This window comes from Schistocerca gregaria, chromosome 4, assembly GCF_023897955.1.
Source record: "Schistocerca gregaria isolate iqSchGreg1 chromosome 4, iqSchGreg1.2, whole genome shotgun sequence".
NCBI lineage: Eukaryota > Metazoa > Arthropoda > Insecta > Orthoptera > Acrididae > Schistocerca > Schistocerca gregaria.
The window spans coordinates 239,654,924-239,668,670 of NC_064923.1; the positions used below are offsets into that span (position 1 = coordinate 239,654,924).

At 42.5% G+C, this 13,747-nt stretch overlaps 1 protein-coding gene across 1 annotated transcript in view; it reads right to left on the reverse strand.

Annotated features, from left to right (window-relative positions):
* The window catches only part of LOC126266827 (senecionine N-oxygenase-like), a 48,444-nt gene that overhangs the window by 7,096 nt on the left and 27,601 nt on the right, over positions 1–13,747 (reverse strand). The window contains exons 4-6 of the mRNA XM_049971381.1: positions 12,670–12,847; positions 7,835–7,985; positions 1,644–1,807 (exon numbers count right to left, since the gene is read on the reverse strand). Coding sequence (XP_049827338.1) covers positions 1,644–1,807; positions 7,835–7,985; positions 12,670–12,847 — 493 coding nt within the window. The remainder of the gene's footprint in view (positions 1–1,643; positions 1,808–7,834; positions 7,986–12,669; positions 12,848–13,747) is intronic.

Here is a 13,747-nt window from a genome sequence, read left to right on the forward strand (position 1 = left end):
TGTACAGAAACCAGATGGCAGATGTAAAAGTCGAGGGGCATCAAAGGGAAGCACTGCTTGGGAAGGGAGTGGGGCACGGTTGTAGCCTATCCCCGATGTTATTCAATCTGTATGTTGAGCAAGCAGTGAAGGAAATAAAAGAAAAATTCGGAGTAGGAATTAAAATCCATGGAGAAGAAATTTAAACTTTGAGGTTCACCGATGACATTGTAATTCTGTTAGAGACAGCAAAGGACTTGTAAGAGCAGTTGAACAGAATGGAGAGTGTCTTGAAAGGAGTATATAAGATGAACATCAACAAAAGCTAAACGAGGATAATGGAATGTAATCGAATTAAATCGGGCGATGCTGCGGGAAATAGATTAGGAAATGAGACGCTTAAAGTAGTAAATGAGTTTCGTTATTTAGGGAGCAACAGAGCTGATGATGGTCGAAGTAGAGAGGATATAAAATGAAGACTGGAAATGGCAAGGAAAGCATTTCTGAAGAAGAGAAATTTGTTAACATCGAGCATAGATTTAAGTGTCAGGAAGTCTTTTCTGAAAGTATTTGTATGGAGTGTAGCCATGTATGGAAGTGAAACGTGGACAATAAATAGTTTAGACAAAAAGAGAATAGAAGCTTTGTAAATGCTGTGCTACAGAAGAATGCTGAAGATTAGATGGGTAGATCACATAACTAATGAGGAGGTATTGAAAATAGAATTGAGCAGAAGAGAAATTTGTGGCCCAATTTTACTAGAAGAAGAGATCGGTTGGTAACACATATTCTGAGGCATCAAGGGATCACCAAATTAGTATTCGAGGGCAGCGCGCAGGGGAAAAATCGAAAAGGGAGACCAAAAGATGAATATACTAAACAGATTCAGAAGGATGTAGGCTGCAGTAGGTACTGGGAGATGAAGAGGCTTGCACATGATAGGGATCATGGGGAGCTGCATCAAACCAGTCTGCGGACTGAAGACCACAACAACAGCAAGGGTTAATATAGTATGTAGTAGTACGAATAAAGGCAAAAATGAAAATGGAAGTTAACGATAATGTCACTGAAAGTATCACTGATGGTGAAACGACTTCTTTTTCGGCAGAGAAATCAAAGTTGCTGTTGGAATACGGAAGATGAGAGTATTAAAGAAAACCATCGACAGAGTCACGTTTATCGAACTACTTTCCATTAGGAATGTGGGTGTGCTCAATTACCGTGAAGTGACTTTCAAACGATAGAGCACAGAAATAAATCGTTCTTTCCTTTCAGATTTTATTAAGCAAATCTAGATTTTGGCTTGCACCTAGCCATTATCAACGCACTATTTCACAGTATCAATGTGCGTCCTAGTACATCAGTTCTATGTTGTGCGGGCTTCTGTCACACTTTGTTCGAGACGTCTTCAACAAACTGTGACAGAAGCCCGAACAACAGGGGACTGACAATCCCAGGACATGCATTGAGACTATGAAATAGTACACTGGTAATGGCTAGACACTAGCCGAAATGTAATTTGCCTAGTAAAGTCTGAAAGGAGAAGACGACTGATTGCTGTGCTGAATCATTTTAAAGGGATGCATTCGGCTGCAAATGAAATCTGTTCTTGGCGTACACTGGTCACTACTTGAGGGAAAGGCAGACAACACGCCACCGCTCACCTGCAGGTCGAAGAGAGCGAACGGGCAGACGATGAAGGGGAGGCCGATGAAGGCCAGCGTGGGCCGCTCCACACTGACCACGTGCATCAGCAGCGGGTGCACCTCGTCCGCCTCCACCTGGACGCCGCAGTCCGGCGCCAGGAACGGGAACGAGTAGCTGTAGCCTGCGCCGGGAGAACAGAAACCACAGGGGCGAAGAGTGAGCTGGCAGAGCGTCCAAAACAATGCAAAAAACTGTACATAAGGGAAAACAATGACAAGAAAGTAAGTGTTATCAACGCAGCAGGCTGTAGCTCGCATTTCAGTCTCCTGTTTTTTGTGTTCTTTAGTCGGAAGACTGGCGTGAGGCAACTACTCAGCATGTCTACATCTACATCTACATACATACTCCGCAATCCACCATAGAGTGCGTAGCGGACGGTACTCGCACCACAACTAGCATCTTCTCTCCCTGTTTCACTCCCTAACAGAACGAGGGAAATATAAGTTGGTGGCAATCCAGTTGTACTGCAGTCATTCTCAAATGCTGATTCTCTAAATTTCCTCAGTAACGATTCACGAAAAGAACGCCTCCTTTCCTCCAGAGACTCCCACCCGAGTTCCTGAAGCATTTCCGTAACACTCGCGTGATGATCAAACCTACCAGTAACAAATCTAGCAACCCGCCTGTGAATTGCTTAAATGTCCTCCCTTAATCCGACCTGATAGGGATCCCAAACGCTCGAGCAGTACTCAAGAATAGGTCGTATTAGTGTTTTATATGCGGTCTCCTTTACAGATGAACCACATCTTCCCAAAATTCTACCAATGAACCGAAGACGACTACCCGCCTTCCCCACAACTGCCATTACGTGCTTGCCCCACTTCATATCACTGTGCAATGTTACGCCCAAATATTAAATCGACGTGACTGTGTCAAGCGCTACACCACTAATGGTGTATTCAAACACTATGGGATTCTTCTTCCTATTCATCTGCATTAATGTACATTTATCTACACTCCTGGAAATGGAAAAAAGAACACATTGACACCGGTGTGTCAGACCCACCATACTTGCTCCGGACACTGCGAGAGGGCTGTACAAGCAATGATCACACGCACGGCACAGCGGACACACCAGGAACCGCGGTGTTGGCCGTCGAATGGCGCTAGCTGCGCAGCATTTGTGCACCGCCGCCGTCAGTGTCAGCCAGTTTGCCGTGGCATACGGAGCTCCATCGCAGTCTTTAACACTGGTAGCATGCCGCGACAGTGTGGACGTGAACCGTATGTGCAGTTGACGGACTTTGAGCGAGGGCGTATAGTGGGCATGCGGGAGGCCGGGTGGACGTACCGCCAATTGCTCAACACGTGGGGCGTGAGGTCTCCACAGTACATCGATGTTGTCGCCAGTGGTCGGCGGAAGGTGCACGTGCCCGTCGACCTGGGACCGGACCGCAGCGACGCACGGATGCACACCAAGACCGTAGGATCCTACGCAGTGCCGTAGGGGACCGCACCGCCACTTCCCAGTAAATTAGGGACACTGTTGCTCTTGGGGTATCGGCGAGGACCATTCGCAACCGTCTCCATGAAGCTGGGCGACGGTCCCGCACACCGTTAGGCCTTCTTCCGCTCACGCCCCAACATCGTGCAGCCCGCCTCCAGTGGTGTCGCGACAGGCGTGAATGGAGGGACGAATGGAGACGTGTCGTCTTCAGCGATGAGAGTCGCTTCTGCCTTGGTGCCAATGATGGTCGTATGCGTGTTTGGCGCCGAGCAGGTGTGCGCCACAATCAGGACTGCATACGACCGAGGCACACAGGGGCAACACCCGTCATCATGGTGTGGGGAGCGATCTCCTACACTGGCCGTACACCTCTGGTGATCGTCGAGGGGACACTGAATAGTGCACGGTACATCCAAACCGTCATCGAACCCATCGTTCTACCATTCCTAGACAGGTAAGGGAACTTGCTGTTCCAACAGGACAATGCACGTCCGCATGTATCCCGTGCCACCCAACGTGCTCTAGAAGTTGTAAGTCAACTAACCTGTCCAGCAAGATCTCCCGATCTGTCCCCCATTGAGCATGTTTGGGACTGGATGAAGCGTCGTCTCACGCGGTCTGCACGTCCAGCACGAACGCTGGTCCAAGTGAGGCGCCAGGTGGAAATGGCATGGCAAGCCGTTCCACAGGACTACATCCAGCATCTCTACGATCGTCTGCATGGGAGAATAGCAGCCTGCATTGCTGCGAAAGGTGGATATACACTGTACTAGTGCCGACATTGTGCATGCTATGTTGCCTGTGTCTATGTGCCTGAGGTTCTGTCAGTGATGTATCTGACCCCAGGAATGTGTCAATAAAGTTTCCCCTTCCTGGGACAATGAATTCACGGTGTTCTTATTTCAATTTCCAGGAGTGTATATTTAGAGTTAGCTGCCATTCTTTACACCAATCACAAATCGTATCCAAGTCATCTTGTATCCTCCTACAGTCACTCAACGACAACACCTTCCCGTACACCACAGCATCATCAGCAAACAGCCGAACATCGCTATCCACCCTATCCAAAAGATCATTTATGTAGATAGAAAACAACAGTGGACCTACCACACTTCCCTGGGGCACTCCAGATGATACCCTCACCTGCGATGAACACTCACCATCGAGGAGAACATACTGGGTTCTATTACTGAAGAAGTGTTCGAGCCACTCACATACTTGGGAACAAACCCCATATGCTCGTACCTTAGTTAGGAGTCTGCAGTGGTGCGCCGAGTCAAACGCTTTCCGTCTGATACCCTTCATCCATGGTTCGAATGATATCATGCTAGTCCTCCGTCCCTCCTACATCCTCCCTCCACAAATTTGACCATTTATTGATGCCTGAGGGTGCACTCTGTATCGTCCTGTTTCTATCAACTGCCATAAATTTATTTTCTTCATCTCTTTAATTGCTCCATCCATCCACCTAATCAGCAGCTTTCTTTTGTAGAACTAACTATCAAAAGATTCTATTGTCTTAATTGAGCAATTTATCACCCACGTTTCTTCCGCAGTAGGCTACACTCCTGACAAACACTTTCATGAAATAGTTTTTAACACTTAAATTTACATATAGTGTCAGCAAAATGTATGTTCTTCAGGAATGGTTTTCTTGCTGTTGGTGTATGCATGTTATTTCCTCTCTACCTTCGCCGTAGTCAGACATTTTGCTGCTCAAGAAGCAAGAGTCATCCACCAATTTTACTTGTAACATTTTAATCGACTGATCTAATTCGACTACAATCCATTACTCGTGTTTTAATTTTGTTGATGTTCGCCTTGAAAACCGGTTTAATGACACTATTCGTTGTATGTCCTTTGCAGTCCTGGGGGAATTATTTCACAGGAAATCTTAGAAGTTTTAATTTCTGTTTCATGAACTTAATTTCCCTTCCAAATTTATTTTGGTTTCCGTTATAGCTTTCTCAATGTGCAGACTGAATAACATCAGGGCTAGGATTCCCTTTCATGTTCTGAGAGTTTTATAACTGCAGTGTGATTTCTGTAAAAGTTGTGAATAATCTTACGCTCCTTGTATTTTAGCCCTGCTAAGATAAGAGTTTCAGACATTGTATTCCTGACAAAGCTGTAAATAGATTTGTCTAAACGTGCAAATACTATAAGTTTACGTTTGCCACAATTTAATAAATATTCTACAGGAAGTCCTAGTGTCAGTATCGCCTAACTTATTCCTGCAGCTCTTCGGAACTCAGACTGGTGTTTCTTGGTTTCCTCCCTGCAAATATTTCGTGTCAGCTTTTTTCAACCATGCATTATTAAATTGATGTTTCGGTAGCATTCACGCCTGTCAAAATGTGCCTTCTTTGGAACTGCAATCACTCTTTTTGATTATGAGTGTATTTCGTCTCTGTCATATATGTCCCGTATCAGGTACACTAGCTTTGTTTGATACACAAAAAATTATGTTCTACTATTTAAGACGTACAAAACGAAAAAGATGAAAGAATGTGGTAAAAGGTTCGACGGCAAAATCAACAAAGGTATGTATACATTTATATCATATAGCAATATTAGGTCTGCAGTAAAGTAAACATTGAGCTACGTTCGCTATAAGACATGATAAAGTACAAAGCTGTGTTACACACAGAGGAAGTAATATGGCCATCACTCTGTCAGGTGGGGTTTCGACTACGCGATTCAGAGACTCAACTTACGAGTAACGTCTTCTGACATGTTCGTGCGGATCTTTTGGACGTGCAACCACGGAGGAATGGGTATGTTGGAGATATCATTACCAGAGCGTAAGAATTGTTTCCGAACTGAGACGTACGAGAGATCTTTGTAGACCGACAGTGTTCATTCGTTAGTCGCATTTGGATGGCACAGTTGGTATAGCGTTGTTAGAGAAAGACGAATGTAAGTGCAACAGTGCTGATTTCGGGTTTATTCCGACAACGTGTCTAATTTTAGACTCGCACCTTTCTTGTGTGAGAGTTGTCGTGAGTACTTCACTTTTGATATTCGATAGCAACCACATAATTGCCCGGTTTTTGACAACGAGAAACGTTTAAACCATAGCTTTTCTGCATAAGAGTTTGATATTCTCACAGTTCTACCTCTCTCTCAAGATTCGACAGCAAACAGTTAAAAAATTTCTTGCTCAGCATGTTTAACTTCGTAGTGCAGGGCCTATAAGTGTAGAGTTACTTGGAGAAAATGTAGAGTGGAATGGAAAGCATTGCATTGTCAGTGGCAATTTTTCCTAATATGGTGTTTTCAGTTCTGTTGTGTTCTCGGTTCTCTGTTGCATGTCCCTTGATTTCATTCAGGTGTTAAACCGTAAGGAAAGTCTTTGAGACATGCATCAGTAGATGGCAGACTTCCCTTCGTATTTACAAAATTTGAAGGATATGAAAAGTGATTTTTGTTGACTACAATTCAGCTTGTAAAAAACCCGAGGCCGTATTTCTGTACTTAGATTGTGACAAATAAAACGAGTGTCTCAATATTAATGGCACTTGAAGCCAAAATTTTCTTCCCACTGTTTTGTCGAAACCTGACATTTTTTAGACCGTGGTTGCCTACAAAATACAGCTGCAACCAGCCACTGTTAGCAGTGCTACTTATTTACATAAATAGCATCGTTACTGAGTTCGAACCGATGGTTGCTCTTCAGAGGGTTCTTCGTATTTACATAAAGTTTTTGTTGTTGTTTACGTTAGCTGTTGAAAAAACAGAGAAAAACTAACGAAATGTTGTTTGCATTATTTCTTGTAAAAGCAGCCAAAAAAGTAAACAACAATATTTACATTTAGATTTGGTTATGAGCCGAGTCTCAACTTTCGTACAGTGGCTACCACACTGGACTCGCATTCGGGACGACGACGGTTGAATCCCGCGTCCGACCATCCTGATTTAGGTTTTGCGTGATTTCTCTAAATCGCTCCAGGCAAATGCTGGGATGGTTCCTTTGAAAGGGCACGGCCAACTTCCTTCCCTGTCCTTCCCTAATCCGGTGAGACCGATAACCTCGCTGTCTGGTTTTCTCCCTCAAACAACCCAACTCCCAACCCAAACTTCGTAGCTAAATGCAGACGGAGTAATAGAAAATAAATAAGTCTAGAGATGGCGTCGCAACTTCGAGTGGAGTAATAACGTTTTCAAATAGAAGACACATTTAATCTGGATTTCCTATGTTGCTCATGGTGCAACTTCACTTCGCTCATTACATCATAACAGTAACTTATTTTATGTGTGTCTCATATTTTTTATGTCACAATCCCATATTAAATCGAGAATTCCAGTGATACAAATTAACTTTAATTGCGTTTAAATTTTAAAATCTGGTTCGTTATGAGCAATAACTGACTACAAAAACAAATAAAAACCTCATATTTCCGAATTATTTTAATTTCTTCCATCCCAGGCAGACGTTGTCACAGCCGTAATTATGTGGACAGATTGGCAACACTGCTTATCACTAAAAAAATGCAGTACTTCTATCCTTGGTAGACGATCTTAAATTGAACACCTTGCTACGTGTAAATGAAAGTGCAAGTCACTTACACAGATGTGGGCTGAAGCCATTATATACTGACGTAAAATATGTTACTTTTGAATATCAATGGCATATTCATAGCTATGTCGATAAACCGTGAATAAAATCCACAGAGCCAGTAAATTAATTGAGAAGGTTACCTGTGCAGTAACAAATGTCGTCCACCTCACAGAATGTACCATCTCTGAAGTTAGCACCCGTCTCTGTGATCGATGTCACATCTGGCTTTTCAATCACGTTCGATGGAAACAAATGACCAATGGACTTATCAAGATGATGACTAAGAATGACCTGTAGAATCACCAAATAAAATCTGTTAAGAATGTTTTAGTGATGTTTTCTGTATTGTCATTAAAATTAATACTTGAACGAATACACAATGCATGATTCAGGTAAGATTTTTGTGAACAGAAAATTTATTTCAAAAGTTCAACGTAGGTTACGTTACTTTTTCTGCAGAGTTGTGGACATAAATTATTTAGCTATTTTCTATAGAGTTACAAGAACGATTTATAATATTTTATACACAACATAAACTTTTTAAGTCATGTAGTACATGTATTTAAACCACAGATTACATGTCTATTTAAGTCCAATTTCTTTCAGTTTTAATTAGGAGCTAGAAACGTCCTAAGTTTTAGCGGTGCCTACCACATCCTGAACCTAATTGGATATGTTCAGATGGAGGTTCTGATGGCGGGAGATTCATTTAAATAAATTGTTTAAGCGAGTATCCATTTCATGAACGCAGCTCATTAGGCCTTTTAACTACCGACAGTTAGTTAGTTAGTAATTGATGTGGTTACTTACTATCCAGCCCACTTATCACCAAGTGAAACTCCAAAACAATGGCCTGTCATCTATGACATCATAATCGTCAAAATGACGTCATGAGATACACCCACTTACTACAAAGCAAATAATCAGTTATCTATGATACCATCATCATCACAATGACGTCTTGAGCTACACCCCTGCAAAACAGGAAATTATAGTGCAGCATTTTATTAGGCATTGATATAAAAAGTCAATCACAGTGCACTATTTTACCAGCTAATAACATAAAAGATTCAGTATGTAGTCACCATCTTGGCCACGTTCAAAGGCATCGGAAGACTCTGCCCTATTTATTCATAAATATATACGTAGACATAGCATAATGTTCCAACTCTGTCATATTTATTATGTGAAATACTGTACTGCCCTGTCCGTAACTTTATTTCCCTGTCTCTGTTTTGTTCTTCAGTAGAAATGTTTATGTCAAAAATCATATTGACTCATCAGTAAATTTCTTCTCACTCTGCAATTATTACTTTCTCCGCCAGTGCATAACACATTAGCAGGCAACTGACACGTCATCTTAGGCCTAAACGAGAGGATGGATCAAAGCCGGCTGGGGTGGCCGAGCGGTTCTAGGCGCTACAGTCTGGAACCGCGAGACCGCTACGGCCGCAGGTTCGAATCCTGCCTCGGGCATGGATGTGTGTGATGTCCATAGGTTAGTTAGGCTTAAGTAGTTCTAGGGGACTGATGACCTCAGCAGTTAACTCCCATAGTGCTCAGAGCCATTTGAACAATTTTGACATATAAAAAAACATATTACAAAGCCTATAATTGTACAAAACGAATGTTGGCTACAATTCTACGCTGAAAAGGCAAAAAGTGATAGGTAACACAAACAAATAGGCATTCTGAATTTCTGTTTTATAAGTGTAAGCTATGGAAAAATTGTAGTTAATGTCTAACTTACAGTTGCTGCCTAAAACATGATTGTAGACTCTCAAATTAAGTTCTACAATGCTATTTCCCTATTTGAATTGTTCTATAATAGTACAATACACTTATGGCTAATAATAACACGTCAAAAAGGCAGCTGACTCTTCGTTTTATGCCTAAATGAGGCTCTGTGCAAAAAAGAAGCTGGTTAAGCCTGTAACTGTGAAAAACAGATATTGGTTTCTACATCTACATCTACATTTATAATCCGCAAGCCACCGTAGGGTGTGTCGTGGAGGGCACTTTACGTGCCACTGTCATAACTTCCCTTTCCTGTTCCAGTCGAGTATGGTTCACGGGAAGAACGACTGCTGGGAAGCCTCCGTGAGCTCGCGAATTTCTCTAATTTTAAATTCTTGATCTCCTGGGGATGTATAAGTAGGGGGAAGCTGTTTATTCGATGCCTCATCCAGAAACGCACCCTCTCGAAACCTGGGCAACAAGCTACACCGCGATGCAGAGCGCCACTCTTGCAGAGTCTGCCACTTGAGTTTGCTAAACATATCCGTAACGCTATCACACTTAACTAAATAACATTGTGACGAAACGCGCCGCTCATCTTTGGATCTTCTCTATCTTCTCTGTCAACCCGACCTGGTACGGATCCCACACTGATGAGCAATACTCAAGTAACTGCTACCAGTGTTGGTTCCGCTATCATATAATCATACATTAAAGGATTCTTCTTTCTCTGTATTCGCAATACATTACATTTCTCTTTGCTAAGGGTAAGTTGCCACTCCCTGCACCAAGTGCCTATACGCTACAGACCTTCCTGCATTTCGCTGCAATTTTCTTAAGTGCTATCCCAAGCTTGCAAGCAGTGATAGTTGATTCAAACAAACAGGCAGTCCGAATAACTATTCTGTAACTGCTAGCTACTGGAAGAGTGCAATTAATGACTAATTTGATGCCTTAAAAACATAACTGTGAACCATTAAATCAATTGCTACAATGTTAATTCCATATGTAACTTGTCTGTAATATTTATGAAAATAAATAAAGATACTGACATTTTGATCTTAGGCTTGCCTTAGCCAGTGTGTTCATGGTACAAAATATTTGATATCCAGAAGCTGACCCAACTGTCAGGTTATCACATACTATCACTATATATTTGTGGTAATGGTAGTTAGCATGAGCGATAGACAATGGTACTTGAAGCTTATGTGCAACATGGTTATGTAGTACGATATGTTACAAATTTGATGTATCAGGGGAATTCGATATTGTTTTGATGTAACAGGGACAAATCGCAACAATTTTACTGTAACATGATGATGTATGTAGCAATCTCGTGCAGTTTTGTTATAATATGTCAATATATGGGGCAATTTGTTACTATTTTACTATAACCTTGCTATGTATTGGTTTATTTGTTGCTATTTTGGTTTAACAGGACGATTCATTACAATTTTGCTATAAAAGAAAGATATATTGTGCAATGTGTTATAATTTTGTTGTGAAATAACGATGTGTTGGTTCAAAGTGGCATCTAGTTTCCAATGTGTTGTTGTATGTCAGCATAATCAGCAGAAGAAATCTTTCTTACTGCAAGATTATGTTCTAGCACGGAGATGCTATAGCAACTGGGTGCCTTCGGAAAGTTGTTAGATGTATAGATGAATGTGAAACAATCTTTATTTATTGTTTATATGAATGTGTATGACAGTAGTTTAGCATTTTATTTCATTGACATTACCATTATTTCCACTACGTCACAGCATAAGTCAGTGCTTCGCAAGTGCAATTTCACCTATATGTTAGATCAGTAGCGCCATCTGTGTTTTCGTAATTAATACAGACGATTTTTCGATTTGCTTAGGTTGTAGTAGAATGATCGAATTATTGAAAAAGCACTGACGAGGCTCATTGACAGTCACTGTCCTTTAATAAGTCACGTTACGAATGTAAATAACTTGGGCCAGGTTCGTCCTAACCATTCTAGTAATGTACATTTCTTACCTTCAAGTGTCAGTGATATATAAGGGAAGCTTCATCAGTAAAGAGGTTTCTTTGAAGAAAGAACTTATCTTATTGTCCTGATGTCGCTTGAGAGTCGACTGAAATCCATGAATCCTGCTGAATAATCTGGTGGCGAAGTGACGCATGACATGGATGGCAGCTACCTGCGACCAAATGTGAACTCCGATTGACTGACTTACTTCAGAAACAGTCCCAATATCTCCGAACTAACGTGTGAATTATGAACAACAGCTACCAGATCATCAATTATGTTCGCTCTGCTTGTAGTAGACTTGCTCCTTACCCTCTGGAAAGTATTTCAGTTGTCTTCCAATAACAAAAATTTTATAAGTCCGCTGAATTATCACTTGTTGTCCATCGTCTACCGGGATAATTTTGTGCGTACAACTCAACAGTACTCTTCACGCACCTAGTGAATTCTCCATAAAGAAGAAGCATTCCTAGTTTATCTCGACTGACGAATGACATCTGGGTTTTCAGAGTGACCGGTGCTTTATAGACGCTGAACGACGCAGACGAAATTAAAGCTACTTTTCCTTTGTGCTCGTCTAATACAGGCCTCGCTGCAGTGCAACAGTGTTCTCATATTGACTGATATTCTGCAGCAGTGTTGCCACCATTAAATTCAGGCCCTCGTATTTTCACTCTTATACATATTGTTATGTATTGCTTTATTTGTTGGGATATCCCAACGCGTGGATTCAGTCACCTATCGTAAATCGTGGTCTTCCTCCGCGAACATTGGTCCATTTTATTGTGGATGTTGAGAGCTGTGTCGTACGCGTGTTTGTAGAGTGTAGGTGAGTGCAATGGATAGTGTGTAGTGTAATATTAAGTTTGTGTTGTATGATGTCAATGACGGAGAGGGTGGAATCTGGTGCCAGCACATTGTGTATTATTATAGAATAACACCAGGGCGCCGGCGAGCTTAATGTTCACAACCAATGGACAGATCACCATCAACAGTATCACATGGCTACGACACTGACGTAAAATTGCGGGAACCTTGCTTCATCACATCTGCTCCACTTGCTGGAGAAATACTTACAGTGAGAATTTCATCCACAACAAGGATTCGAATCGACTTACTTTGGTGTCGAGCGCCCTGCACATGTTAGCGATGTTGGCTACAGAGGCAGTCTTTTCATTTGTTATTTGATTGAAACTATTTTTATGTTACGAAAAATTTACCGTCGCCTGCAGTGCGGCCTACCTGCTGAGCGACAGATGCGACTTCCAGCGCTAGGTCCATGCCAGAAGGCCCGGAGCCGATAAGGAGCACTCTCCGCCCCCTGTAGGCGTCTGGGTGGCGGTAGTTGTGGGCGTGGCTCTGCCGGCCGCGGAACTCTCGCGAACCCCTCAGCTGTGGCCTCTTCTCCTTCCAGTAGTGCCTGTACGAGTTCGTAACGGCATTTTCAGCTATTAAGTCGTAGATGAACGTTATTAACCCTTTAACTGCTCTGGACGAGTTAAGCGGCGCGTGCATTTGTGCCTGTCCCCGTGTGCTCTGAACGTGTTTATGCGTGCCAGGCCGCACGGGATTAGCCGAGCGCTGCAGTCGTAGACTGTGCGGCAGATCCCGGCGGAGGTTCGAGTCCTCCCTCGGGCATGAGTGTGTGTGTTTGTTTATCCTTAGCATAATTTAGGTTAAGTAGAGTGTAAACTTAGGGACTGATGACCTTAGCAGTTAAGTCCCACAAGATTTCATACACTTTTTTAGTCCTTCTACCTGGTAGTCTGAACACGGCTACGCGCAGGTACAAGGGCGCGCTCGTTAACACGTCGAGAGCAGTTGAAGGGTTAATCAGTCTAATACCATTACTAAACTGTCACGAAGCGAATCAATTCTTGTAGAACTGTACAATTTTATTTGGAGATACGGGGGTTCTGAAATGAAAACCTTAAAACGGTCATAAACATTCGACTTCCTGCGCTATTGTTCTGTACATTGGTAGTGTTTTTACATGTGCTTCAAAGGACTTTCAGCAGGAGGCAGGATACTGTAGGCAAGCGAAACACTGCCACAATAGCAGTTTGCAGTGACTGCTTGCTTGCGATAGACATCAACGAAGAACAATATACTGTTATAAGTTTTCTGGACTGTGAACGTTCGAAACATATTGAAATTTTTTTATGATAATACTGTCAGACATATTTATCAGTGCAGCAAGAGCATGATAGGAACGGGAAGTTCAGAAACGTCGTGACTTGGGTGGCGGATGGTCTCCGCTTAGGGCAAGTAAACCGCTTCCGGACATCAGAGCTGACGACACTGTGATGGGCAATCGCCG